Raw genomic sequence first — 26746 nt, 5'->3', positions numbered from 1 at the left:
CCAAAGCAAAACTTAGTAGCGCAATGTTACTCTAAGCATATGAAAACTGCTAGTACAAGAGAAGGCTGAGAAATACTTCAAAAAGCGGCCTATCATATGGCACCATAAGAGACATTTATGAATGGAAGTTACAAGAATATACAGCTTAAGATCGAGGCGAAAAAGTGAATAAAACACTACAGTTCTCAATCTGAGGCGAATTGCAATGGCTTATTCACTGAGAACCAAGAAACATGTAGAGCTGAAACTCTTGGAATATAAATTCCAGCCCAATAATAATGCTTCGTGTGGCCGGACCTTATTGCGAGACGGCACGTCATGTTCGCGATCAATTTAGGCCACTCAGTGGCGTTATTTCTTTTTTTTTTCATAGAAGCAGTAATAAACAACAACACCTGAAGAGATGAGTGCGCTCTGGACGTGCGTGAAGAAACTGACATTTGCTAATAATAATGATACACTTTATCATCATCTACAGCTAGTCCAGATAACACTGAAGCCATTTCATCACTAGTGTATGTTCTTTGAGCATCGGAAAGTTGATAACGGCCAACGCGAGGCTCTTGTATCGACAGAGACTGCCTTGTGGTTGGGTTCAGTATGGAAATTTATTCCAATTAGCTAGTGCTATCTCTGACGCTTCGTTGCCCACAGTTGGCTCCATTAGACGCCAGACTAGCGATAGGACGAAGTAAGGTGGCTTCCTTCGTGCAATATTACAAGAGCGATGGCTCGCGCAGAAATGCGCTTGCACCATCTCAAAGTGCGCCTTCGTTGCACTCGACAAGACGGCTCGCACTTGCGATGGTAGTTTCGCACTTTCACACATGTCTCCGCCGATTACTTCGTCACCGCCCGTAACGCAAGCAACATATACCAAGAAACATTCGCCGCTGTTCCGTCATTTCGGATACGATGAACTAAGCATCTAGGTGGGTCCTGCAGCTGTATCTTAGCGAGTAACACTTCTTGGTGGGATTGTCGGTGATCCCATTAAGGGGCCGAAAGGTTAAGAACGACGGAGAATAATAACTCTATTTCCGGAACACGCGAGTTATTGCGCCAGAACACGTCAAGGCGTCTTCAGTTTTTTGACATGAAATAAAACCTAGTTTTATGGTGTGAACCTGCAGCTATGCTAATTATTCATTTAGTGGTGTAATCGCGACCAACTCGTGATGTTTATGTAAGAGCAGAAAGGTTGGATTATTGTAAACAAAAAACGCAACAATATAGCGCAATTTAAAAGGTGAGCCGAAGTGTTTGCCTGAAGTATTACCAAGTGAATCACCATTTCCGAATTCTCAGTTAACTCATAGCTTTCCCTCTGTTCCCGTCATTCCTGCGTACGCCAGATTTTTTTGTCATTTGAATTGATGTTACTCGCATAAATTGTGACGACAAACTAGTGTTTTGATGCTTGGGACAGCCGGCGCTTCGCTGCCTGTTGTTCTCGTAACCAGGCTCTGACAATTTAATAACGAAACAAACGAAGATGCAACCACCCACGTCTAAGTCTGAATGCAAAAAAACCTGTCCAGTTCGCATTAACCCATACAGACAAATAGTTTACGTGTATTTTCTTCGAAATCACGTGCAGTAAGACAATTTCCACAAATCGAATGTCTTCTGGGAGCACGTTACTCGACAGTATGCGGCTTTCTTACCACGGGCGTTATTTGAGAGGAGTGGAGAGAACTGTCCGTCGTTTTGCAATGACATTTGGCAACGCTTCAAGCGGTAGCAACTATATTTAGTTCGCATGGAGTTTTTAGCTGCGCGCCCAAATAACTCTATACAAGCGATTTTTGCATTCCGCCGCCAAGGAAATGTGGCCATCGCGGCGGCAAGTCGAACACAAGCCACCATCATCAGCATCAACAGAACGTCATCGCCACGTAGCTTCAGCTGCGGGTGCAGTCAGCGTAGGGATAGAGTCGGCAAGCCATGTTGGGAACTGAGGAACGTGTGGACTTCGGCGACTTGGCGAATCACTCTTCCACTTGCAACAAAGAAAGCCCGCTTAAACGTAGTTAAGGGAGCACTGTGTGTAACGAAGCGCTTTGTGTCGAGAAGAAGCCTCACGACTACACGGGAGAATGACGGAACCCGTCTACACGCGGCATGGTTACGAACTATACGAGGACGACCAGGACTTGACGATCGACGATGACTCGCCTATCAGACGTTGAAGGAATAGACGCCACTATACACCAGGTGTTTGGCCGTATACTTGCACAGAACTAGCCAGAACTTGAATACTGTGGCTGCTAAATACGGCGTCCCTGTGGGTCTTCTCCTTTTTTAGCCACCAACAAAACAAAACAATTGCGTGCCCGTGCCACGAATACTGCGAGACAAGGGCGGATGAAAAAATAATAATAATAAACACGCCAAGCCTTTTGTACTCTGTACGGTGGGTGTTGCCTACGGGATAACGTATCGAACGCCCCGCCGTTAAAATGACCGCCTGAGAGAGCTCTTAAACAATTCAAATAAATTGAAAAATACACACCGACCATAGCGCGCATTGCAAGTATGTTCATATGAGCCGTGCATTTCGCGCGGTAATATTCCAGACAGGAATGTGGCAATAAAACATCACGTGAACGCATGGAAGCATCTTTTATGCAAAGAGACGTCCTTCGTGTGTCTGTGACAGATTACTTCATATTCCGCAGAGATGCACTTACTTGAAGCCAATCTGTCGCCATTATCGGTATAAAGATAAATTATCGCGTTCACGCAGCGAGCGTGCTGCGTTGCGTGGACACGAAAACTGCACCCATGTTCCGTCGTTTCCATGATTAAATCAGTCGGTAGTTGTCGCTTGACGTGTGTGTCTCGTTCCCTTCATATGTATTTTTTTTTTGCACCCAATAACATTGTTTAGCAAATCCTACCAGCATCCCCATGGAGAAGACCTTTTTATGTTTATGTAAGAGATGGTGTGCCCGTTCTTCGATCTTTTCATTATGTAACGAATCAGCAGAGGTTGAAGAATTTCAGTGGTCGGGGCGCCCGAACTAAGCCGAGCTGAAGGTGATGCTCTTTTGTGAGAACCTACAGAATAAAAGCCTTCCTCCAGAGTAATGAAAAACCGTTGTCTTTCCAGGAGGGTTCATCGCAGCATAAACAGAAGCTCCATGTCTTCTCTCATTTTTACAGGCACGTGTCTCCTGCACCTGTTGTATGGTGATACCAAGTGGTGGTAGTGCAAGAGACGGCCACGCTGAGAAATTGCCGGCCTCGATCGCCAGCACCCATATACTGAAGTGAAATTAAAATAATATTGCAACTTAGATTACATGATCTATGCATAATAAGACGCTTGCTGAAAGCAATTGGTTGGCAATCGATAAACCAATTTAACAGTAAACACAGATGTCTTGCATTATGGTACTCTTGTTGGCACTTTCCCCACAGAATTTGTGCATGATTCTTAGCTTGAGTTGAAAATTGATCTAAAAACGCCACACTAAGAAGTTTTGCATCAATTTTATTCCTTCATACAATATGCAACAGCGCATAAAATCTTTAAAACTGTTGATATTACAAAAATGCAGCAATATTTATACTAATCATTTTATAAATGTTAATAAACATATATTTCACGACTATGTACAATAGCTGACACTGACAACTTGACATATTGCAATAAGCACTAACATAAAGCTTGCCATAAAGGAAACGCGATGACAAAATATGCAGCATAGGTAGCTGTATTTTGTTACGGCAAAGAGATTGCATGAATGATGAGGACAAGGAAGGAAGCAGTACAGGTGATACCTACACCCAGCTACACACAGGCAGCTGTAACAATACACATGGTGCATAAAGAGCCAAAAGATGCGAAGTGAAAGACGTGAGGAAGGCTTCTTTTACTCAACACAAATCATCCTGTAAGAGTAGATTATGTACCAGCTGTAATCTAGCCTCTGTAAATACACAAGTAAGTTAAACTAGGTGCCACATTTACACATCACTCATATAAAGTTCTTGTGATTTTACTTGTGCTAATCTTTAACTTAGCGAGCATGACTGGCTTACGTAATGCTTTCCTATGGCTTGGCACTGAAACAAGTGTTTCTATAAACAATGGAGGTATGGAAGGTTGAGCGACACATAACTCCAGCTTAATTCTTTTGCCTTCGTTTTTATGGTTATTTACCACAGAAGTCTTGTACCGACAAACACAACCACACAATGCACTGAGGGTAACCAAATGTGAATACCTGTTCTTGATTTCTACGTTTCTCTGGTGTTCCCTTAAGGTAACATTGGCGCAAAGGCTTGACTTCCCATTGTATGCATTCCCACGCAACAGAAGCCGATGATAAGTCACATTAATGGTGTGTGAAATAAAACATCTTCTGTGCTTAACTTTCCACTGTCGCTCCAATCTAGAGTGACTTTTTGCTTTGTTGTGTACTGTAGCGTAAGTGCTACGCAGTTCACTTGGTGCCGAAAACAACTCTCATACCGTAGTGGGATGTCACTTTTTTTCCAAATTCTAAGCGAACCTTTGGTTATAAGGGGTATAAGGGTTATAAGGGTGTGCCTTTATGCTCTTGTTGAAATTTAACTTTAGCCACATTGCTACTTTCTTGCAGGTGCAGACAGGCTATTGCACCAATGCTAGGTGAAGAAAACACCAGAGCAGGGTAGAAAGCAAGAACAGATAGTCATAATTTGGGTGCCGACCGTGCATTGCGTGGATATGTTTCAATACACGGCAAAACCACGTGCTAGATAAGCATTATATCACACGAAAGAATTAAATTGGAAGCATACCAAATTAGTAACTGGGAAATTTAGGTGTAAATAAACTTTCGTTACAGTGATGAAACGGTTTTTAGAATACACGTCAAAAAAACTAAGTCACTCATGCTCACAAAGGAAACAAAACAAAAACAAGCATGATCCCAACAGCTTCGCACTTGCAACATAAAAATAAGGAACCTCCCATAACTGATTAATGCATTTAGTGAGGATAAATTACGTCTGGCATATAATCTGCTATAATATAATAATCGCATTTTCTTGAAACACGTATGTTCAATAATTAGAGGCAGTCACCGCTGAAACACCCAGTAGAAAACACAAAGCAAATATATGGAGTCAAAATATATATTTCCAACAAAGTGATAGTCAATCCTGAATTTAAGAGAGCTGCTTCTTTTCCCCCTGTTAGTGTGCCAATGGCAATGGCACAGAAACAAAAGCTTTAGTATTACACTTCTGGCGAGTGCAGAACACTTCACAGTGTTTAACAGCAGCCCAAGGGAAGACAGCACAGAGTCAGTATGACAAGAGGACTTCCCTTCAACTTTGTGTCGCTAGGTTGTAGGTCACTATAGCAAGGGACACGTTTTGCTTATTGAAACTTACTTGAATATTTTAACAATTATTTGTACTAGAGGTTTGAAAAGTGATCCAATTGGAGAGTTCCTCATTCAGATTTCATGTGTGTCAGTCGTTTTTGTTTAGCTGCTACATTTCTTTTGTTATGTCCTACAAAACTGCCAAATATATAGTGAACTTTGCGGACACTTTCTTTTCTATTAAATTTTCACAAAAAGTATTGTGCTGTAGCTAACTTAGGTTTTGTAGACTACAAAGCACTGATATCTATACAAACAGCAAGTAAAATGACTAGAAGTATGCAAGTAAGGATTAGTGCATTTCAATGTTTTTTTTTCGCAATCACATGAGAACAACCATATGCATTTATAATTGTGCTGTACTAACGAAATTCGGCATACATTCTCTTCAAGATATGTTGAATGTTGATATCTACATGAAATTGCAATAACTATAAAAATTATTTAAATTGTCTTTTTTTGCATAGTTCATGTTGTAGATGCTGTTTGGATAGATATGGCCACTTTGCGATCTACAACGAGTTGAAAAAGACACAACACGAATCTTTTTGGGAAAATTTATACACAAAAAAGTGCCCGAAAAAATATTTTGCCACTGTGTAGGACATAGCTAAAAAAATCTAGCAGCTACAGAAAAATCAATGACATATTTCAAATCTACATCGAACACTCTATGAATGGCAGTATTTTCGAATATATTGTACAAATTATAGAAAAAAGATGTTTCAAGAAGCCTTTCCCCTTAATGACTGCCTTAGTGGCTGCCAATGTATTCTACCAAATCTTTAGAAAATGCCTTCAAGCATACCATAGGGAGTTTCAGAAACAGCACACCCACGCATCTGCCTAAAAAGCCCCACGCCGGCTTGCAGTCATTTTTGCATTCTGATGTATGCCACCGTTTCCATCTCTTAACATTGGGTGCGCAAAAGCTAAAACATCCTATTAATGGTGAACTTTTAGCCACCAAAGAGGCTGCATGCAAGTGGGTGCTCTCAAATGTCGTGTGACAAACAAATATTTGTTCTCACATCAATGAAACCAGCCACAAAACATACCGCAAATTTGGAAATGAATGCACAAAGAACCTTGCCGATTGTCCCATTAGTGTCACGAACAAGATATTTTGGTCCTTATAATTCCTAGTTTAATCCACTTCCTTTTAGTAAATGGACTCTGACCTAGAATATTCAATGTAGGAGACTCACCCAGGCCTAAGAACCAATATTTACATCTGAAATAAAGACATTCATCCTACCTACCGCCTCATGTCGGTGCTACATCATCAGAAGAAGCTTGTGTCTATGGATAAATTGTCTGTAAAATTATTTTTGCATGACCTGTATTCTTACTCTAGTACTAATAAATCCTGAAAATTAGGAAGTAGATTTGCCACTCAAAGCACTGCTGTAAATCTTTGTGTTTGAGAAATGCAATACTAATAAGCTATAACACAAACAATGTGTGAATAATATCTACGATGCCTTTGACATTCGCCAGTGTGGCAAATCTATTTGCCACATTGACGAATACCAAGGGTATCACAGGTTTCATGTTTCAAACCTTGTGCGCCAGTGCCACTTAAAGGAAGTCAATTACCAGACTTACGATCGGCAGACAGGTTTCTCCAGTTTAATATTGTTTTCTTTTTTGTGCTCCTATATCTTTGCCTTTTTCAAAAATAACGGGTGCCTGAAAAAATACTCTATTTTGCTCTTAAATTTTTCCTGCACCAGAGCCCGTATTATGTTACATTTCTTGAACATATTGCAGTTCTGTAGATTTTTAAAGGAACAAAAAATGCTGTAAGTCTGCATTTTAGCCTTATGAATAATACGAATTAGGAACCTATCGACTACATACAACACTACAAAACGAGACATAAAGACGCATATACGCAATAATATCTTGACTCGATGCTGATAATTCTGAAGGATATGAACCATTAAAAACTAGGAACTAAAGACACATGATTTATAATAACAGGGGTATTTGCTAAGAATCCTAATAGATAAATAGACTGTCATGCCCAGCGAACACTCAACTCCTATATTCACTCATGCTTAGATAAGTGTTCACAGGTGGTGATGCTGCTGGGATAGGTGGAAGCTGAGATACAGCTGCGAAATAGGTGAAACATGTAGAGGGTCACCAAAGGTTGCTCAGCAGGTTGCCTTGACCTCTGGACACATTTGGCATTGATGCCTTGACCCTGGTTATGCGTCGTTCCCAAGAGACATGTACCGAGTGTGTGGTACGGCTTAGGTAAAATTTCGAGGCAACCTGAAAAACACAAGCCCATATTTATAAGCACCAAATCTTATACGCTATAGAAAAATCTGAAGCTTACAATCTACACATAGCAGATAACGAAAACAGACAAAAGTCACCAGACTTAAGGTAAATAAATAAGCAAAAGTGTAAATGAATGTGAAGAGCTGCTTATTGGATGGAATGCTTGTAATTTTGTTTTTTGTGGATAAATAATTGTATGTTAACATAATGTCAAGTGTACATTAATTGGCACTCCGTGTTCCGCATTCATATCAGAATCAGAATTGATTTTATTGTGATGATTAGAAAGATTACGAGATGTTAATATAAAGAAAGAGGTCCCGAAGTCAAAGACTGCAATGGGACCTCCTTTACAAAGTAAACGTAAGAGAACACAAATTAGAGCAGTTTCAACAAATCATTAACATGAAAGAACTACAGGTTTTAGTATGAATAGCATAACTGAGGTTTGCATGTGCATAAATGTCATATAAAAAGCACAACAACATAATCCCATTGACGACTATTAAAGTAACAGCGTAAGTGACGTGACATACACAACACATATATGTATGGCAAGGACATCAAAAAGAAAGCTCAAGGTATGACAATGAAAATGAAATGAAGGCACCTTGAAAGAATGGTTGCGATACGAACTAGGCATCAAAATTCGAGAGAATGTATTCTTTAAGTTGTTTCTTGAATTCGTGAATTTTAAGTGTTTTTATATCTAATAGTAGTGTTTTCCCGAATGCGATAGATGAAAAATGGACGCTCTGCTTGCCATAATTAGTATGTATTTCGGGTACAATGAAGTTCCTGTTTATTGCAAACCTGGTAATATTAGTATTTATTGGAGAAAATTGCGGTATCAACATATCGCATCATGTGCAACTAATTTGACGGAACAGAAAGGTACCTAGGTTAAATTTACGGAGTTGTGTGACTGAAAGAATGTAATCAGTTTGTTAAAGATATGGGGCATTGTGGTTATATGGGCTAAATGTAATTATCCTAATCGCCGGATTCTGAAGGATTTGCAGTGAGTTTAAATGGGTTACATGTTTCCCCAGAAAGTAACGCGGTAGTTAATGTGCAAATGAATAAATGAAAAGTATAATGATAGTAATATTTGATGGTTAAATATGTTTCGTGCCTTTAGAAGTACCCTGATCCCGTAGATAATCTTCTGTGTTACTTTGGTTATTTGTTCAATAAATTTAAGATTTCTGTCTACTTCTGTCATAAGATGATTACAGGAAAAACTTGCAGGGATAGGAGTGGTGTCAAGAAAGATAGGGGGAATGGAGTGAAGCATTCGTTGGTGGGAATGAATACAAAAAATTTTGTAAGCTATTCCATGCCATCTGTCCAAATCTGGCACACGACCACTTCGGATTGCTTTTTTGAAAAACTACAGGCCCTTCAATATAGGACAAATGTTAATTTCATGAAATACTTCCATGAAAAAATTTTTTACTGACATAAAGCACTATGTGAATTTTCTGAACTATGCGTCATAAAAGGAATAGCCAAAAAATAGGTTTCTTCATTATGAGAGCAGAACAAGTTTTTCAGGGGAATAAAGAAAGCCCTTACACTAAAAATTGGACTGCTCATTAGCCATTGTGAAGTTTATTATTGGCCGTGAAAGATGGATAAAATGGCCTATTTTATTTTGAGAGAACTGGCTTTCAGCAAAAGCTGTAAATTTATGTAATCGAAGGGCTCAGTACTTGTACTGTGGGGAAAAAATGGTCTCAGAAAGATATATTATGCAGCAGTGCAAAGAGATGAGGATGAACTTTCAAAAAAGTCAGGTTTGGCATATGTTTATCCGCATATTTACCATTGAAGCAGTTCTCTCAAAAATATGCCAAATACCACTTCTGAGGGCATATTGTATTGTTTTTAAATTGGCAGAGCTTTATCAACGTAGTTTTTGTCTTAAGCAAGAAAATAATTGTACACGTGGTCTCCCACTGGTCTCAAAGTATGCATCGTGGTTCATCTAATTCACATAGCCTCTTGGTGGCTGACAAAATGCATGGACTTGAGCATTCCTGCACTGAAGCAGGGAGTCTAAACTGCTTACAAGTTAATTCTTTCATTGCTTAGTGGCTTAAGCCACTTCAGTCGAGAAGATGTTGCTGAATTACGTGTATTTACCTGCATCTTGCTGTCTGCTATCGGCCTGGTTGGCACTGTCACCAAGGCTGCCAACTCTCTAGTGGACGTAGTCGGGACAAGGTAGTGGTGGGAAGCAGGGGCAGGAGTCGCCAGGTTGTACCTGCTACAAATTTGCAGAAATGTTCATATTCCTACCATGTCGAAATTTACAACTGCAGCAGTTTTCTGCGCAAAATGGCTACCAATACAAATAAAGGTAAACAGTTAGGTCCTACAACAGAAATAGAATCCCAACAAAAACAAAAGGGCACTTATGGTTATGAAAATGCAAGCAATGGCAAAAAAGAATGCGCAAGCGATCTGTGCATGGAAGCTCGGCTGAAACCTGAGATCATACCATCAAGTAATCTCCCAGTCAACTGCAAGCCTGCCATCATAAAATGTCATTGTATATTTTTTACATGTGTTACTTTAAGCTGCATTGATACAAGGTCAACATCTCTTGATACACGTAAATCCCCAAGCTAACTCATTTACGAATTCCTATCGTCGTTAATGCAACAAAGTGCAATCTGAGAATGAAGCTGGCCAACTGGGTAGTGAAAAATAACCATGTGGTTCTCTACATCTTATTCTTGTTTTTCTGTCTTTTTCTTTCTTTAGCAGTAGAATACATAACTACTTTCACATTCTTGACACTTCACCCTGCTAATTTTTATTACATAATGCATAACCCTTCAGCAAGAGCAATAATGCTTCCTTTTAACAGTAAATAGTGATAGAGCAAGGAATTTCGCTGGAGCCAACAGTTTGACAAGAGGACTTGTCTCCTCCTCCTTGTTGAAACATTGCCTCCAGAGATGATCCTTGTTATACGGCTCTTCATCATTTCAAGCCTCTGTCTCCCTGCGCACACCTGTCCTTTCAATATTTTGTGAATAAAATTATAGTAGCAGAGCATTATTAAATATAGCTGACGAGAAATTTGGGCTTGGCGGTAGATGACGACAGAGTAAATGCGCAAACTGAGACAGGGACAAAGAGGGTTGTGTGTGTTTTCTCCTCCAGCCACACCTCGTCTTCGCACGATTAATCTGTCTCTATGTAAACGTATTACCCTTTGCACGATAATACTAGAATGAATAAAGGCAGGAATCAGGGCACAAAAATTACAACAAATACAAAAAATTACAACAAATACCATATATGCTAATGAAATATGCGGAAGACCCTGCTACGATTTGTCTCCCCCATACCATGCTGGATAAGATGGCTACTTCCTGGGGATGTTTCCACTTCTTGAATACCTAAAAGAAAATACATTTCAAAATTACAAAAATATACAGGACAACAGCAGTAGAGGAGGTGATGACACAACATTGTTTCATACAAGGAGGAAAACTGATCTCTAATACATGGAAGACAAAATTTCTTTGATTAAATTGATCGAAGAATACGCCACACTTAATTTCATTCAACACTGTCAGAGTTTCTTGGTATAAAAAACTGGTATTTCTGCATGGAGACAGTAAAATAATAAATAGCCTTCTACTTTTACAACAACATATCTTACAGCGATGAAGCCAACCACAGCTGTATATACATGTATTGTTATATGCACAGTATAACAACCAAGGCAGGATTAACTTGGGTTCATATGCAGCCTACTGGGAGGAACAACTCTGCAACAAACTCACTTCTGCTAGCCAAATATAAACACTAACTTAAAAATGCAATTATAAGGACTCCTCTTTCCATAGAACACAGGACAAAAAATGGAAAATCCAGTAGTATTAGAAATTCAGAATGAACGAAAGAAATTCAGAATTTAGTTTTTTTAAATAGTGAGAACAGTGAAAATAAAGATTACGTTAAACATAATGTAATAACTATCGGCTTAGATTCTTAGTTAATGTGTTTCTGACTTGCAGCCAACTACGCATTAAACTTTTGTTTCAACACCGTGCCAGTGCGTTGTGCCTGTTACGTTTGTGCATACAGCCGCTTTACCGCTGCGAAAATATCTGTGGTGCCACATCGCCCGACACTCCATACACCATTGTAGTGCTTTTATTATTCCTGGTAATATACTTGAAGAGCTAGTGAATCTTCAAGATACACAAGCTGTCTTCAACGTTCTCGACGCCCTGTCTTCGCCAGCGAAAGTCACACTGGTGCTACTCTTGTGTCTACACTTGAAGTTACGCAGTACTTAATACTCTGCGGGTTTTTCAAACCGACAGGCCGGTTGCCACTGGGATCGTTAAGAACGGTGTTTCTCATGGCAGTACAGCGTTCTTATAACTTCAGATGCTCTCCTGAGGCTTCGATCTGCCAGTAGTTTTCGCGCACACATACGCGTGCACATGCCCAAGAAACGTCCGTGAACTGCCAATAGAAGCGTCGCGCAAAATGCATCCAAACCGGAAGGGCCAAGTACGCGCGTCTTGGAAACTCGAGCAAAAGCTGAAATGCTCACCTGAGATATTAAGCGAAATATGGCACAGGTCACTCCCCGCTGGTAGGCTTTCGTATGCATCTCGCCGTCTTTGTGCGTTGCGTTCTCTCATATCACAATGATAGGCGCAGTACAAACAGCAACACTCCGAGTGCTCGTTACGATCCGGCGAGCTGCACTTGCTCGATGTCGGCAAAGGCGAAATCGGTACCACACTGCTACTGGTTGTCCTCCTCGTCGCAATCACATAGCAGGGAAAGAAGTTGCCCCCGTAACTCGCCGTAACATCCGGTTGCAGTAGCCCAAAAAGGTGCTATCAGATCCATTCGACAACGTACTTGCGCATGATACAACCACAGATACAACGCACAAGGTAAATGTGCCTGGTAACGAAGCTTCCACAGGAGCCCATACGTTCAAAACATGGCGGTTCATCGCCGGTTCATGGGGCTTAGCGCCATCTGTATGTGGAGGGAACACTTCCGGCGGAAGAAAAAATAATGTGACGCCATATCCGTTTAAAATAAAAGTGACGTCGTTTTGTTTCCAAAGGCGCGAAATTTATTTTGTTGGCCTGCCTTTCAAGCTATATATTCAAATGCCCCGCCATTCTATCGAGCTTTCAGCGCGGAAAGCGATGCAGGAAAAGGCCAGCCGTACGGGTGTCGAAATTGCATCCCTGAATAAAACATACTTTCTTTGGAGGCCGACGAAAGCTTTAGGTGTAGAGTGCTGGTCCTATTGCCGGACGCCAAGCCCGTCTGCCAGCGCAGTCGCACGAAAACAACTACACAATTATCCGGTGGTCGTAACTCACTAATTTTCACTGAACAGGTTAAGAAGCGATGAAGCTACCCGCGTCACCAAATTCAGACCAACTTCGACAAGCAAAAAAGCACAACGTGTGAGAGGGCTTGGTGGCTGCTTAGTGTCGTCACCTACAAACCCGCTACTTCTTGCTATGCAGATGTTACCCGCCGTCCTTGTCCATCTGCTCCTTGCTGCCGGTGTGACTACTTCTGCTGACACATCGCCGGCCTGTGGATTGCTGTGCTACGACTCCGCTCCGCCCACTATCCAGCTGACAACCGTCAACGTATCAAGCTTGAACCCGCCGCTATCTGCTTTCCTGTCGCCACTGCCACTGTGCCTGGCCCTGGATGGTGGATCGTCAGCGCCGTCGTCACCAACATCAGCTGCGTTGCCAACTATAAATAAGCTGCAACTGTCAGCCGCGCTTCGTGGGCTTGGTGGCTGCTTAGTGTCGTCACCTACAAACCCGCTACTTCTTTCTATGCAGGTTGGTGTATCAGAATCACTTTTTTCTAAGAAGACAAGTAATTACTTCTTGCTGCAGCTACCGAGCCCACGTTGCTGCTGTGCGACCGTTATTGAGTGTGCTGGTGTTGTTCAGTTGTTGTTGCTTTTGTTATCGGGTGACGTAGAGTCAAACCCCGGCCCTGATCCTATTCTCGTGGAACTACAAAAACTTTCCGCGGGCCAGTCAACGCTAATAAGCGAAGTGCAGGGTCTAAAGAACCAGCTATTCACAACAGAGCAAGCCCTATCTGACTAAACTAAGAGAATGGCCGACATTGAAAAACATTACCATTCTCTGCCATCCCTCCAAGCCGAATTAGAACTTATCAAAGATAACACCGTTCATACTGCACGCCTAACCGACGATATTGAAGCACGTTTGGATGACGCCGAAAATAGGTCACGACGTAACAATCTAATTTTCTACGGCCTTCCAGACGCCAAGCCATCTGAATCGTATGCCGAATCTGAGAAAATAATCATTCAACATTGCAGGGACCATTTAGGTATAGATATTCACCCTAAAGAAATCGACCGTGCGCATCGCTTAGGCCGCCACACAGACGGGAGATGTAGGCCGATAATAGCGAAATTCGCGTTCCACAAAATAAAAGACTCTATCCTTTCAAGTGGACGTAAATTGAAGGGAACACCCTATAGTATAGGTGAGGATTTCTCACGCAAGGTTCAGAACGCCAGAAGTCATTTGGTCAAATTTGCAAGACAGAAATCTGTTCCATTTTCTCTGCGCTACAAAACGCTTCACATCGGGTCGAAACGGTATCTTTTCAATGAAACCTCAAGAACAGTACAAGAAATCCAGTAGCAATCACATCAGCGTCAAGCAGTTATCACCAGTTTTCACCCTAGATCAAAAGCTAACCTTTCTTTTTCCGTAATCTTCACTAACATTCGAAGTTTCATACCCAAACGTGAGCACCTGTCCTATCTTGCCAAGTCTTCTGATAGCAATATTCTGATACTAACCGAAACGTGGCTATCAAGTGATGTTGCCGACGCAGAAGTACTAGCCGATCTACCGAATTTCAATGTGTATCGGAATGACCGCAAAGGCACTCGCGGGGGCGGTGTTCTCATTGCAGCCAGTAAACAATTACCGTGTTCTGAAGTTAACATTGACTCCGACTTGGAAATATTATGGCTACTAATCCAAGCTTCACCACAATCTGTATTATTGGGTGTTTGCTATAGGCCCCCATATAACAATCCTAACTTTTCCCGCGCACTTAATAATAATCTAAACCAACTCACCTTGACCTATCCTAAAGCCGATCTCGTTCTTTTTGGTGATTTTAATTTTCCTGGTATTAATTGGAGCGAAGAAACTGCAACGGCTAACACAGCTGAAGCCAGAGACTTTCTTAATGTTTGCCTTGATTATAACCTAACGCAATTAATAACTCAGCCAACGCGTGTAACTTGCGATTCCGCTAACATTTTGGATTTAATACTGACGACCCATCCCAATAGCATGTCTTCGATTAACTATCTGCATGAAATTAGTGACCATAAAGTTATTCACGTAGATTTCAGTTTTTGCCCTACTACCAATCCCTCGCACAAGAAAACTATAACATTATACAATAGGGGAAATTATGAGGCCATAAACAACGAACTTTGCACATTTTTTCCCACATATGAGGCCAATTTTTATCACTGTTCCGTTCAGGAAAACTGGCTTACTTTTAAGCAGAAACTAACCGAGCTAATACGCCTGTTCATCCCTAAAACTACCATCCGTGTAAACAGCCAAAAGCCATGGTTTAACAAAATTTTGCACCGCCTAGACAACAAGAAAAAACGTTTATTCCGGAATGCCAAACTAAAAGGTGGCGCCCAAAACTGGGAGAAGTATTACGTAGCAGAAAAAGCTTATCTCACGGGAATCCGTAACGCCAAATTCACTTTCTTTAACAACGATTTGCCTAATATGTTAACTAATAACCCACGCAAGTTTTGGCAGATTATTAACCCCCAAGCAGCAGCTTCTACCACTCTTACTAACGACTCTGGAGAGGTTATTTCAGCAGCTGAATGTGCCGATGCTTTTAACAAGGCCTTTTCAACTGTCTTTACTAAAGAGGTTGACACTTGCTTACCCATGTTTTCATGTCTTATCACGTCTTCGATGCCTGAAATTAGCTTTTCTGTTCATGGTATATCATCCCTCATCGAAAAGACCAAGTTATCATTGGCATCTGGACTGGACGAAATTAACGCTAAAGTGTTAAAAAATATAGGTCACATTGCTTCCGCTTATCTTGTCTTATTATTTTCGCAATCCATTTCTACAGGTATCATCCCAGATGACTGGAAAGTGGGAAAGGTCGTTGCCATCTTCAAATCCGGTAACAAAAACTCACCTCTGAACTACCGACCAATTTCCTTGACTAGCGTACCTTGCAAACTCATGGAACACGTCATTTACTCTTACATCATGAATTTCCTCGACTCTCATAACTTCTTTCACCATTCTCAACATGGGTTTCGTAAGGGTTTCTCTTGCGAAACCCAGCTTGCCATCTTTGTTCATGACCTTCATGCTAACCTTGATGTTAACGTACAAACTGACTCCTTATTTCTTGACTTCGCGAAAGCTTTTGATAAAGTACCCCATAAACGCCTAATTTTAAAATTGTCCTTCTTAAACTTGCACCCGAATGTACTAAATTGGATAAAAGAATTCTTGACTAACCGTTCACAAGTAGTGTTTACAAACAACAAATTATCCAGCCCACTTCCAGTCTCATCGGGGGTGCCTCAAGGCTCTGTCCTCGGCCCTCTTCTGTTCCTAATATACATTAACGACCTTCATTTGCATGTATCTTCTAATATCCGCATGTTTGCTGACGACTGCGTTATCTACCGAACCATTACTAGTCCATCTGACCATATCATCCTACAACAAGATCTCGACCACATACTACAATGGTGTGATGACTGGCTAATGTCCCTAAACCCTACTAAATGCAAGCTCATTCCCTTCACTCGTCGTAAAATTCCTCTTCACTTCACTTATAACATAGCTAACATCCCTGTTGAATCAGTAACCACTTATAAATACCTTGGAGTTACCTTATCTAACAATATGTCTTGGAACACGCACATTGCTAAAGTCACGTCATCAGCTAACAGAACTTTGGGTTTTTTAAAACGGCATTTACGTAACGCTCCGAGACACGTAAAACTACTTGCTTATAAATCATTAGTGAGGGCTAAGTTGGAGTACGCATCTCCCATCTGGAACCCACCCGAAGTAGGTCTCACTAATACCCTAGAATCCGTTCAAAATCGTGCTGCTAGATTCATTCATGCTTCGTATTCATATGAGATCAGTGCTTCATCCCTCAAAGCCGAGTGTAATTTATCACCTTTATCCTGTCGCCGACGCATTGCAACCCTCTCTCTATTTCACAAGTTCTTTCACTCGCCGCTTAATTGCGCTCCTCACATTATCCCTGCAGCTCACATATCTCACCGCACTGGTCATTCCTTGCAAGTTTCTCGCCCACGTGCCCGCACTAAAACATTTTCTGCTTCATTTTTTCCCAGAGCAGCAAAAGACTGGAACGGCCTTTCTCGAAACATCGCCATTATCACCTGCCCATCAAGCTTCATGCATAGCATATCAAATATAACATCGCACTGATCGGTATCAACAATATTCTGTCTAACAAAAAAAAAAAAAAAACCCACCCCTTATGTAATACCCCCTCGGGGGTCTTTAAGGAAATAAAAATGAAATGAAATGAAATGAAACTTTACGAGCGCGGCTTTCTGCACATTCCAAGAGTTGCATTGCATTGCGGGGGATAGCGGCGTCAACAGCACCTGTAACGATGGGCGCTGAAAAGAAATGTATTTATAAATAATAATAAAAGTAAATAAACTTGTATTTTCTTAACTCGTCACGAATATATAAAGTTGACCAGTAATAAATATTGTTTTCATTGAATGAATCTAACTGTGTCTCGCTTTTTTGTTTCCCAATGTTTGTTCCCTCCAAACATAGTCGCGCTTCAATCGCTGCTCCTATTATCACCCTTGCTGATGTCGGTGACAATTTGTAATGAACCGCTTTTCGCCCGAAGCTTCGTGACCTATTTGGATCGACCTTGCAACGCAGCTGCAAAATGCCGTGATGGTTTAGATGGCTTCGGCTTTGGATCATTTTGGAAGCGCATAACACTGTCCCTAGTTTCGGTTTGCTTTCCTCGCGTTGTAAAAAAGTGTTTTGCTCACTGATAATATTGTGTCGCGCAAATAATGTTCACAAATGAGGCAACCATAAATTTAAACTTGTGCCTTGCATTAACAGCTACGTTCACTTCGCAGAAACAAAATTTACTCGTCCGAGTGGGGTTACATTTGAAATGTCTATCGATGGGCTTTTGGAACGCGCTCGAAGTATGAAGACGCGGCGTAATTGTGCTTAATTTGCTTAACTATAAGGGTCCGGCTGCTCTCGATCTCTGTCAAATGCAGTTTTGTCTGATTTAAGGTAGAACTATAATGACGCCCATGTTACAGAATAATCTAATGCACCTCAAAATGCCAGAAGTCCTGCATTTCCTGCACAAGTTCTTGCGTCTGTGTGCCGCTGTCACCAACTGCTACCGCAGTCATTTGGCGGAGATTTAGCTACACATTTTTTAGGAATATCATTCACTGCTCTAACACAGCGTAGACAAGCAACGTCGTTTGTTCCTCATCAAATTATCACGTTTATTACTACAGCAATTGTATGAGCGGCGCAATATATCTGTCGGCGTAGCCGTGAGCTTACGTATAAAGTCCAAGTGCGATAAGATCTGATCCCGCGCCGTTGGCTCTGCGCGTGAAAGGAAATGTTCGAGGGTAAGTCGAGATGCATAGTAGCTGGGTGGGCGCCCCATGCAACGTGATAGGAGGTAACGTGATAAAACGTGCTCAAGCCGGGAAGCCGGGGAAAGGGAGACGCTGGTTTAGCCCGCTTCTCCTCCTTTAGCCGTTGCTCTAGCCCGGTCTTGCGCCGCCCTCGCCCTGTCTTGGAGCTAATCTCCGATGGGTGCAAAAGTGGGGGGGGGGGGGCGCCTAGACAGCGCAATTTCAAGTTTAGGAAAAGCGCTGAAGAAAGAGGCAGCAGAAGCGTGCGGTCCCCTATGTTTGCGCCCTTCCCGCCAACGCAGTGACTGCGAGTGTTCGCTGTGTTTGAGCGAGATCTGTCCACGTGTACAAGTGTGCGCGTGATCCCGAGCTTGCTAAATTAATTAGCAAGCGAATGTTTCGTGCAATTTATGCATCCGATGAAATTACAAACCTTGCTTGGTGTAGTTGTCCAATACATTGCTATGGCTATCAAAGCTTTGCCTTTCGGGCGAAGCTGCTACATTTTTGTTTTTATATTTCTAAAGCGGTTGAAAAGTAGTGTTGCGCGCGCTAATGTTCCTCTCTGGTCGCGGAACGCAAGGCACCGCGGTAGCCCAGTGGCTTTGGTGTTGCGCTGCTGAGCTTGAGGTCACGGGTTCAAGCGCGGCGGCCGCATTCCAATGGGGGTAGAATGCAAAAACGCTCGTATACTGTGCATTCCGTGCACGTTAAATAATCTGAGCTGCTGAAAATGAATATTCATTTCCCCATTACCGTGTGCTTCATAATAATATTTTGGTTTTGGAATTTAAATCTTCAAAATCTAATTTTACGCCGCGGAATTACATTTACGGGCGACACTGTTGAGTGCGTCTACTGAACTTATCTCGTTGCTGTGCTCGGTTTAGTAGCCAATACTTCTTTCAGATTTAATTATGATCAGAATCCAGCGTGACAACTCCAGGTCTTCCTTACCACAAAAAACCAGTTATGCGATATCAACAGACATGGTCAAGGAAAATCAACATTTAGACTTAGAAGTCATTGCAGAAGATGACAAGAACGAGAGAGTGAGAAACTGTATTGAAACCAGGACAAAAACCCTAAGAGTCGGCCTAAACCAGAAGCAAGCATAAAACCAAAAGATGTTATCTGGTAATTGTCCTGTGAAAAAATGTTCCAAAAGTCAGGGGCACTCATACTTCAACGCGTTGTTATCACTGGCTTTACTCAACAAGAAAATATAATAAAAAACATAGACGTTTCGCCACCTATGCGGGTGACATCGTCACTACGCTAATGGCAACAAATGAGAAAATACATCCTATTTATGTATGATACCGCCATTAAGACCCGGCAGGGGGCCACGGTTAGAATTGCATGCGGACTGATTGCGGCGCATAAACCATGATTCCACAAATTTTCTTGGGCCCCATCGGTGTTCCCGTGCCAACGTGGTTACATTATCAAAATCGAACATGCGTCCTTTAGTTAAACAATGATCCACCAGTTCCATCTTTGCACGTGTGGCATGGGTGGCTTTCGTAGGTTCCCTTAAGTGTTCCTTGAGTCGAGTGCGACGTCGCCACCCCGTCTCGCCAATGTAGCTGGCACCACAGTCCGAGCAGTCAACCTTGTAGACAACACCAATTTGTTCGTCCGGTGTTGTGCGGTCCTTTGGCTTCGGGAACACGTCTGACTATGTGTGCGAGGGTTTGAACACAGTTCGAACACCCAGAGGCCGTAAAGCGCTGCGCACTGCGTCTGATACACCGCGGACATACGTAATGCACGCAAAAGAAGCCGGCCTTTCGGCCTTGCTCTCGCGGGGTCTCTGCACGCGGCGTGCCGTATCATTGATAAAGCGCTGGAGGTAACTCCGTTTATGCAAAAGAGCGGTAACAATAGGTAATTCTTGCTCCCTCAAAGTTTGCGTTCACGACAGTGCATCGCAACGAGGCAGGAGAGTACGTACCACGGTATGTTTGTGTTCTGTAGGGTGGTGAGAGTCAAAACTCAGCACACTCCCGCTATCGCAAGATAGCGGGACTGTGCTCGGCTACATTGGCGAGGCGGGGCGGCGACGTCGCACTCGACTCAAGGAACACTTAAGGGAAGCTACAAAAACCACCCATGCCACACGTGCAAAGATGGAACTGGTGGATCATTGTTCGACAAATGGACACATGTTCGATTTTGATAATGTAACCACGTTAGCAGGGGAACACCGATGGAGCCCAAGAAAATTTGTGGAATCATGGTTTATCCGCCGCAATCAATCCGCATGCAATTCTAACCCTGGTCCCCTGCCGGATGTTAACGGCAGTATCATACATAAATAGGGTGAATTTTCTCATTTGTTGCAATTAGCGTAGTGACGATGTCACCCGCATAGGTGGCGAAACGTCTATGTTTTTTATTATATTTTCTTGTTGAGTAAAGCCAGTGACAACAACACGTTGCAGTAATTCTCCTGTATTATAATCTTTCTCTCGCCAAGACTATCTCGAGTTACTAAGACGCGATCTTTCATGACGACAATTCACAAGCCATTGTAGTCAACTGACTCATTCAGGAGGGTTGGGCATTATTTTGTGAGTCTATTCACGCAAAAAGGAGTCTTTTTGCGTGAGTCTTTTTTCCGTGTTTTTTTTCTTAGAGTGTAGAAGAAATTCGCCCTATGCTGTTCACGGTTTCATTGTATCTTGGCTTCATATGATTGTGACTAACAAAAATCGGACACCTTGGTTGCACTTCTCCCTTATTACATACCGTGAGTCTCGACTCAGGCAGCTTTGATGCCACTACGTAAAACACTAGGGTTTATTACGTACGCCTGCGGTAGAAATGATGTTCCGACGCCTACCACCATCACTGTGAGTGGTGGCGCTAACCGATTCTGTGCCTTACATTTAGTGCACGTATAATAACGAAGTGGACGCGAAAAAGCGCCGCGGTAGGTATATTGGTAAGAGCATCGCGCGCGTATTGTGAACACGCCGGGTTTTGATACGAGCTCGGGTAAGTTGCTTTTTCGTCCACTTTCCCGTCCCCTTACTTTAGCATTTCTAGATTTCAATTAAAAGTAAGTCATCACGTGCTTTTTCGGTGTCATTGGCTGCTGGCGTCATATGAATGTGACAAGCTAGTAAGACAGTGTTTCAAACTACACTGAGAAAAACGCCTGCAGGCGGCTGACATCATGGCAAGTCGTCGCAATTTGTTCTGCGACAGCTCATCCACCGTAATACTGGATGTTTCAGGCTGTATTTCATCGCGTGTATGACATTATCCTACTACGTCTCCAAATTCTTGGCTACAAAGCAAAAACAAGGAATTTTGAACCTCACCCCACTCCTTCAATTCAAGAACGTTTTCTATTAAACTCTTGCCCAACAGCGAGAAGATGTCGTTGCCTTTTCCAGTCGAATCCTTCAATATCTAAAACTGCTCTTGTGAAACCCGTACCTTATCTTTTTTTGTACTGACATGCTGTGCATGTCGTTCTAAGATAGCGGTACTTTCATTAAAGTAGGACGGGCTTATACATTTCTAGGGAAGAAAATGTTACTAAAAGCTGAATGGGAGTGTTATTTGAAGCTTGGAAGTTTCAACGCGAAGTTGTTGTGCGGATGTTCTTCTCGCGGTGCGTGACATGTACGTGAGAAGCGTACAAGGAGGCGGTATTCCTGATCGATCACTCTCGCGTCGCGGAGATTGTTTTCAGAGTGCGTCTATTGTTTGAGTCGGTGGACGCGGATTCGAAGTAAGGCATGACGCATCTCCTCGTTGGTGTTACTTTCAGGTTGGATACCAATTAAGTGCATCGGCAGCTTGCTCGTCGCACAAGCCAGATATCACGTCACGCATTACGTCACCCGTAAGTGGAGGAATCCCCAAGATTCATCGAACACGAATGCCGTGCGTCAACTCGAGCGCAGTTGCTTCTCTAACGCGACAACTACTGATGAACCTTGACGTAACAATATACAGTGTGTCCGAGCTAACGTTAGCCAGAGTTTAAAGATATGCGAATGCCACGTAGCTGGACAGAAGAAAGGTGATGTTGTTTGCCGTCTCTTGGAGATAATCAATTTTGTTGCATTCCGCGTAATTGTATAATTAGCCTTAAATAATAATCAACTTCTCAAATATTAGAATAAATGAAAAGTGTCCATGAGAAAATTGTAGAGCAACATGAAAACTCCCGATAGAGCTATTTTTTGCTCAATGTGTCCTACATGAAAGTGTTTTTTTTTTTCGAGCGCGGAAGAAGCCCGAAAATGCACGCAAAATTGACGCGCGACTGGCCGCTCGAGGCACTTTGCGTGTATTCGCTGTCTCCTTTCACACTATTAAAAACACTTTCATGTAGCACGTATTGAGCAACGAAAAGCTCTATCGGCAGTTTTTCATGTTGCTCTGCAATTTTCTAACTGACTCTTTTCTTTTAATTATGAGGTAATATAATTTCATTAATTCGAGAAGCGCGCGTCCTCTCCGACGTGTTCTCTTCGTATTCGTCATTAGCGCGTTTTTATGAAAACTGTCAAGATGAAGCAACTCGCCCAAACCAAGGTATTGTTGCAACGAATTTCCAGTGTTAACCAGTTCCGAGAAATCGATTCCCGAAGCGTGGGACGAAATACATGCGCGTTGCAGGAACTTTTGTGCTTCAATAATCAACACATGACAGAGGATTTCGTTAAAAATGTCATTGGAACGACATAGAATCTACGACGAGGATTAAAAAAAAAAACTAAATTCTGCGGTTTTTCCTCTTACAACAAGCCCAAATATCTACACTGATGAACTTTAAATTCCGCGTTTTTACGTGCCGAACGCGCGATCTGGTTGTGAGTCGCACCGTAGTAAGGGCCTCCGGGTTAATTTCGAACACCTGGAGTTCTTACACGTGCATCCAATGCACGGTACGCGGGCGTTTTTTGCATTTTGGCGCCATCGAAATGCGGCCGCCGCGGGCGGGATTTACGGAAAGGTTGATGGCGTGCATCTACAAAATTGCGTCATTCTGGAAGTTCATTCCAAGTGGATGTGTCTTGTAAACTGAGCGGCCACGACTCGAAAATTCTCATACGTGCCCTAAAGTTAAGATAATTAAGAAGCCGATTAGTGAATTGTTCGTATTTAGTTGAGAATGTATTTAAATTAATCTTGAAAATAATGTCCGCCTCCCTGAATAATCCAACGTATGGAATAGAATTATGCTATCTGCAACAGGCGATTTTAAGAATTCCGTAAAACTTAACAATGATCAGCCCGTATGCGGTGCATATGTGAAGAGGGTAATAAAGTGCTGTAAAAATAAATGCCATGCCTTGAATTGTGTTTATTTTCTTAATATGCAACATTTGATGCAATGTTCATGTTTCCGCACAGCGCAAGTCACATAGAGAAGTAGAATACTTATTGAAATATAATTACGGTTTTTGTAAGTCTTGTCTCAGGCAAGGAATGCTTTGGTTTAAAAGAATGACTTTGCCCAGTTGCTATAAGGTGCGCTTGTTGCTCGAGACGACTCGCTCGCAATTAACCAATGCACTTCTTGACAAAAAAGAAAAAACAACAACATCAGAATGATTGTAAGCGGTGTCTAAATTCCTGCGAACACATTGAGGATCCTCCAGAATGAAGAGCCCCAACGCGCCAATACTGAAGTCCATGCGCCAAAGCATGCGTCCATTCGTAACCAGCAATATGTTGAGTAAATGGGGTTTCCGGACGGCCCTCTAAATGATCCAGCAGCAGCCAAACGAAAGAGATGTCCGATATTTTTTAAGCACTCGTTTGGCTCGATTCTAGCTGCACCAAAAATCCACGCAGATTGCACGTGCGCGGTGAAAGCTGAATACTACGACAAGAGTTATTAACCATTACAGCTAGTATATCACGGCAAGAATTCATCTGTCCCCATTCCCGTCCGCACGGGAACACCCGCGCTAATTTGGCGCCGAACATTCGAACGAAAGAAAGAAAGCGCCATTGGCGCACACTACTGCGGGTGCACCTCCTCTCGCAGGAGACATTTGTACTTTAGCAAAAGGAGCCGACGCCCATTCTCGATAGGGCACGGACGGCCACCACCAAGCTGCGCCTGTAAGCTTATCTCGATACGGCACTAGGCCAAAGCGTGAGAAAGGCTTCGCTGAAGCCCTGCCCACGCTTGTACGTGCTGTAGATGCAAATGATCTCCCTCCCTATTTGTAATGACCTCAGAAACAGTTTTCCGCCACGTGCGCACTGCCTACCTGCCGGTGTCGTCGTCGGAGCAGGTAGCACTCCGAGGCCCGTCAGCGCGGCGACAAGGAAACACGACAATGAAGGCCTGCAGCGTGAGCGTCTCGGCGCCATGGCGTCGTCAAGCCTCTCCGTCGTCCGCCTGTCGCTCACGATCACCGCAAACAGGCACACGCAGTGTGGCCGGCGTTCAGCACTCACTCGACAACCGTGCGAAGCCTACTGGGCGAGGGCGCTTGAGCGAAGCGAACTACGCGCTCTGCACGTTGCGAGTCGCGCAGCAGCTCGGACCATTGGCGGGCGAAACGAGACACGCAGCGGTTCCTGTTATCGGGCTCTCTTTGCGGCGCTTGTCTGTCTTTGTTTGCACCCCTGTGTATGTCTGTGTGTGTGCGTACTCCGAAGGCACCTTACTGAGTGCGCAGGATTGCTCGCTAGGTTTGCCCTCTTCGCTTGCCGGCCTCTCCTCCCATCTCGCCCTTACTCGCTTTTGTCTTCGGCGCGAGAAGCCGCCGTCGCTGGACTCTGACCCGCGGCTGGAAAGCTCGGGCAATCAGTGGCGCGCCGTATTTTACCGCGGCGTCGCGCGGGCGCTGGAGTCCCAGTTCCGGTCTCGGCTTCGCGCTGTGCGGTGACGTGTTCGCGGAGCGCTCCGGTGATAACGTTCGGTCATCTGCGTGCCTGCGTGATGACTATGAATTGTAGAGCGCACGATCAGGATAGGCGGTTCACTCAAGACTTGATGAAAGATCGGACCTTGTAGTAAGCAGTCATCGCTTGGTCGCAACACAGGACAATAAGGACCGCGATTATGTAATGTTTCTATGCCATTGCCATTCCTTTTCGCGCTTCGTCAGTGGTAGGAACGGCGCTCCACCGAAGATCTCAGCGGGATCAACTGACTAAAAGGTGGATACAATCATAGGAAGGAATCGCTATATTACCCCTTCCCAGTATACCAATGGAAAATGATAATGAATACGAACGGGCAGGCATCAAAGAGACCTATCAAAGCGAAAGCCAAGAACGTGACCGTAGCAAATCACAGCGTTATACGTGCACAGGTTTGAGGTCCTAGGCCGAGGAAAAGTGTTTGTTTCTATATTTTTTACATATCGTAACGCAATGATCGGTTTTATATTTGAAGATCGGTGTCTGTTATACAAGAGGTTGTCCGGCGATCAGCTGTGAGATAAAACGCTTCCATACGACTACACACACAAGACATACGAAACGTTCACTGCAGGTAAACGTAATATCTGCGAGCGTCTACTCTTAGAAGGCAGAGAGAAAAATTTGTTGCAAAGGATCTCTGGCGCGAATAAATCCAGCTGTACGGGCGCCTAGGGTATTACAGCAGCTGTCTATCACGCGCACTGATTGACTGTCAGTGACGGACTAGGTAGTTAACGAGCGTTGCCAATATTTAGTAGGCAACAACAGATAAGTTTCTCCGTAGGAACGATAGAGAGGAAGCTTCCTACCTAACTTCACCGAAATGCAAAGTGAAACCATGAACTAATTTTAAGTATATGCAAAAGGGATGATCTTATGCGTGACGGTGTCTAACAAGGTTCAATGTTACTAGGACGTTCGCCGATGACGGGAGACATCCAGCAGATTGTAGATAAGCCTGTGACAAATGCGGACGGAACCTTTCAGCATGTTTCATGTTCTTTTTTTGGGGGGGTGGAGGGGGGATGCCGCAGCATATATCCGTAGAAAAATATGGACGTAGCTAGACTTCTAGACGCTTTCGCTTCTGCGGCCAGCACAGGAAACGGAAGTCGACCGCTGGTGGACGCACGTATTAAAAGGTAACTGTGGAACATTTGGTAAATACATAACGAGGAGACAATTAGGACTTATAATAAATGAACCTGTTGAACTTAAACTTAATATTCCACCGTTCATAGGCACGAATAGCAGCTCGTCAACAGCCAAGACGGAGATGAAGCAGTCAAGTAAGAAGAACGAGCTTAGTGCTAAATGTAAACCGTATTACATTTTATTGAAGACAAATAATTATTCTGAACACCCCGGTTTCCGTGCA

At 43.0% G+C, this 26746-nt stretch overlaps 1 protein-coding gene and 1 long non-coding RNA gene across 4 annotated transcripts in view; both read right to left on the bottom strand.

The window, feature by feature from the left end:
* LOC142567938 (papilin-like) overlaps positions 1 to 25097 on the bottom strand; it is a 604722-nt gene extending 579625 nt beyond the window's left edge. Inside the window, exon 1 of one of the 3 annotated variants that reach the window (XM_075678027.1) lies at positions 24705 to 25097. In XM_075678027.1, the coding sequence (XP_075534142.1) occupies positions 24705 to 24807 (103 nt within the window). In that variant the 5' untranslated portion in view covers positions 24808 to 25097. The remainder of the gene's footprint in view (positions 1 to 24704) is intronic. The other 2 variants (XM_075678026.1, XM_075678025.1) reach the window with 2 other exon arrangements.
* LOC142567941 (uncharacterized) lies at positions 4563 to 11603 on the bottom strand. Its single transcript, XR_012825315.1, has 3 exons — positions 11045 to 11603; positions 9828 to 9951; positions 4563 to 7667 (listed from the first exon to the last, which is right to left on the bottom strand). It is a non-coding gene; the product is annotated as an uncharacterized LOC142567941 (long non-coding RNA).
* Positions 25098 to 26746: the final 1649 nt, after the last annotated feature.

The sequence above is a fragment of the Dermacentor variabilis genome, unplaced genomic scaffold (assembly GCF_050947875.1).
Source record: "Dermacentor variabilis isolate Ectoservices unplaced genomic scaffold, ASM5094787v1 scaffold_15, whole genome shotgun sequence".
In the NCBI taxonomy this organism is placed as follows: domain Eukaryota; kingdom Metazoa; phylum Arthropoda; class Arachnida; order Ixodida; family Ixodidae; genus Dermacentor; species Dermacentor variabilis.
This window is presented reverse-complemented; position numbering and strand designations above follow the sequence as displayed.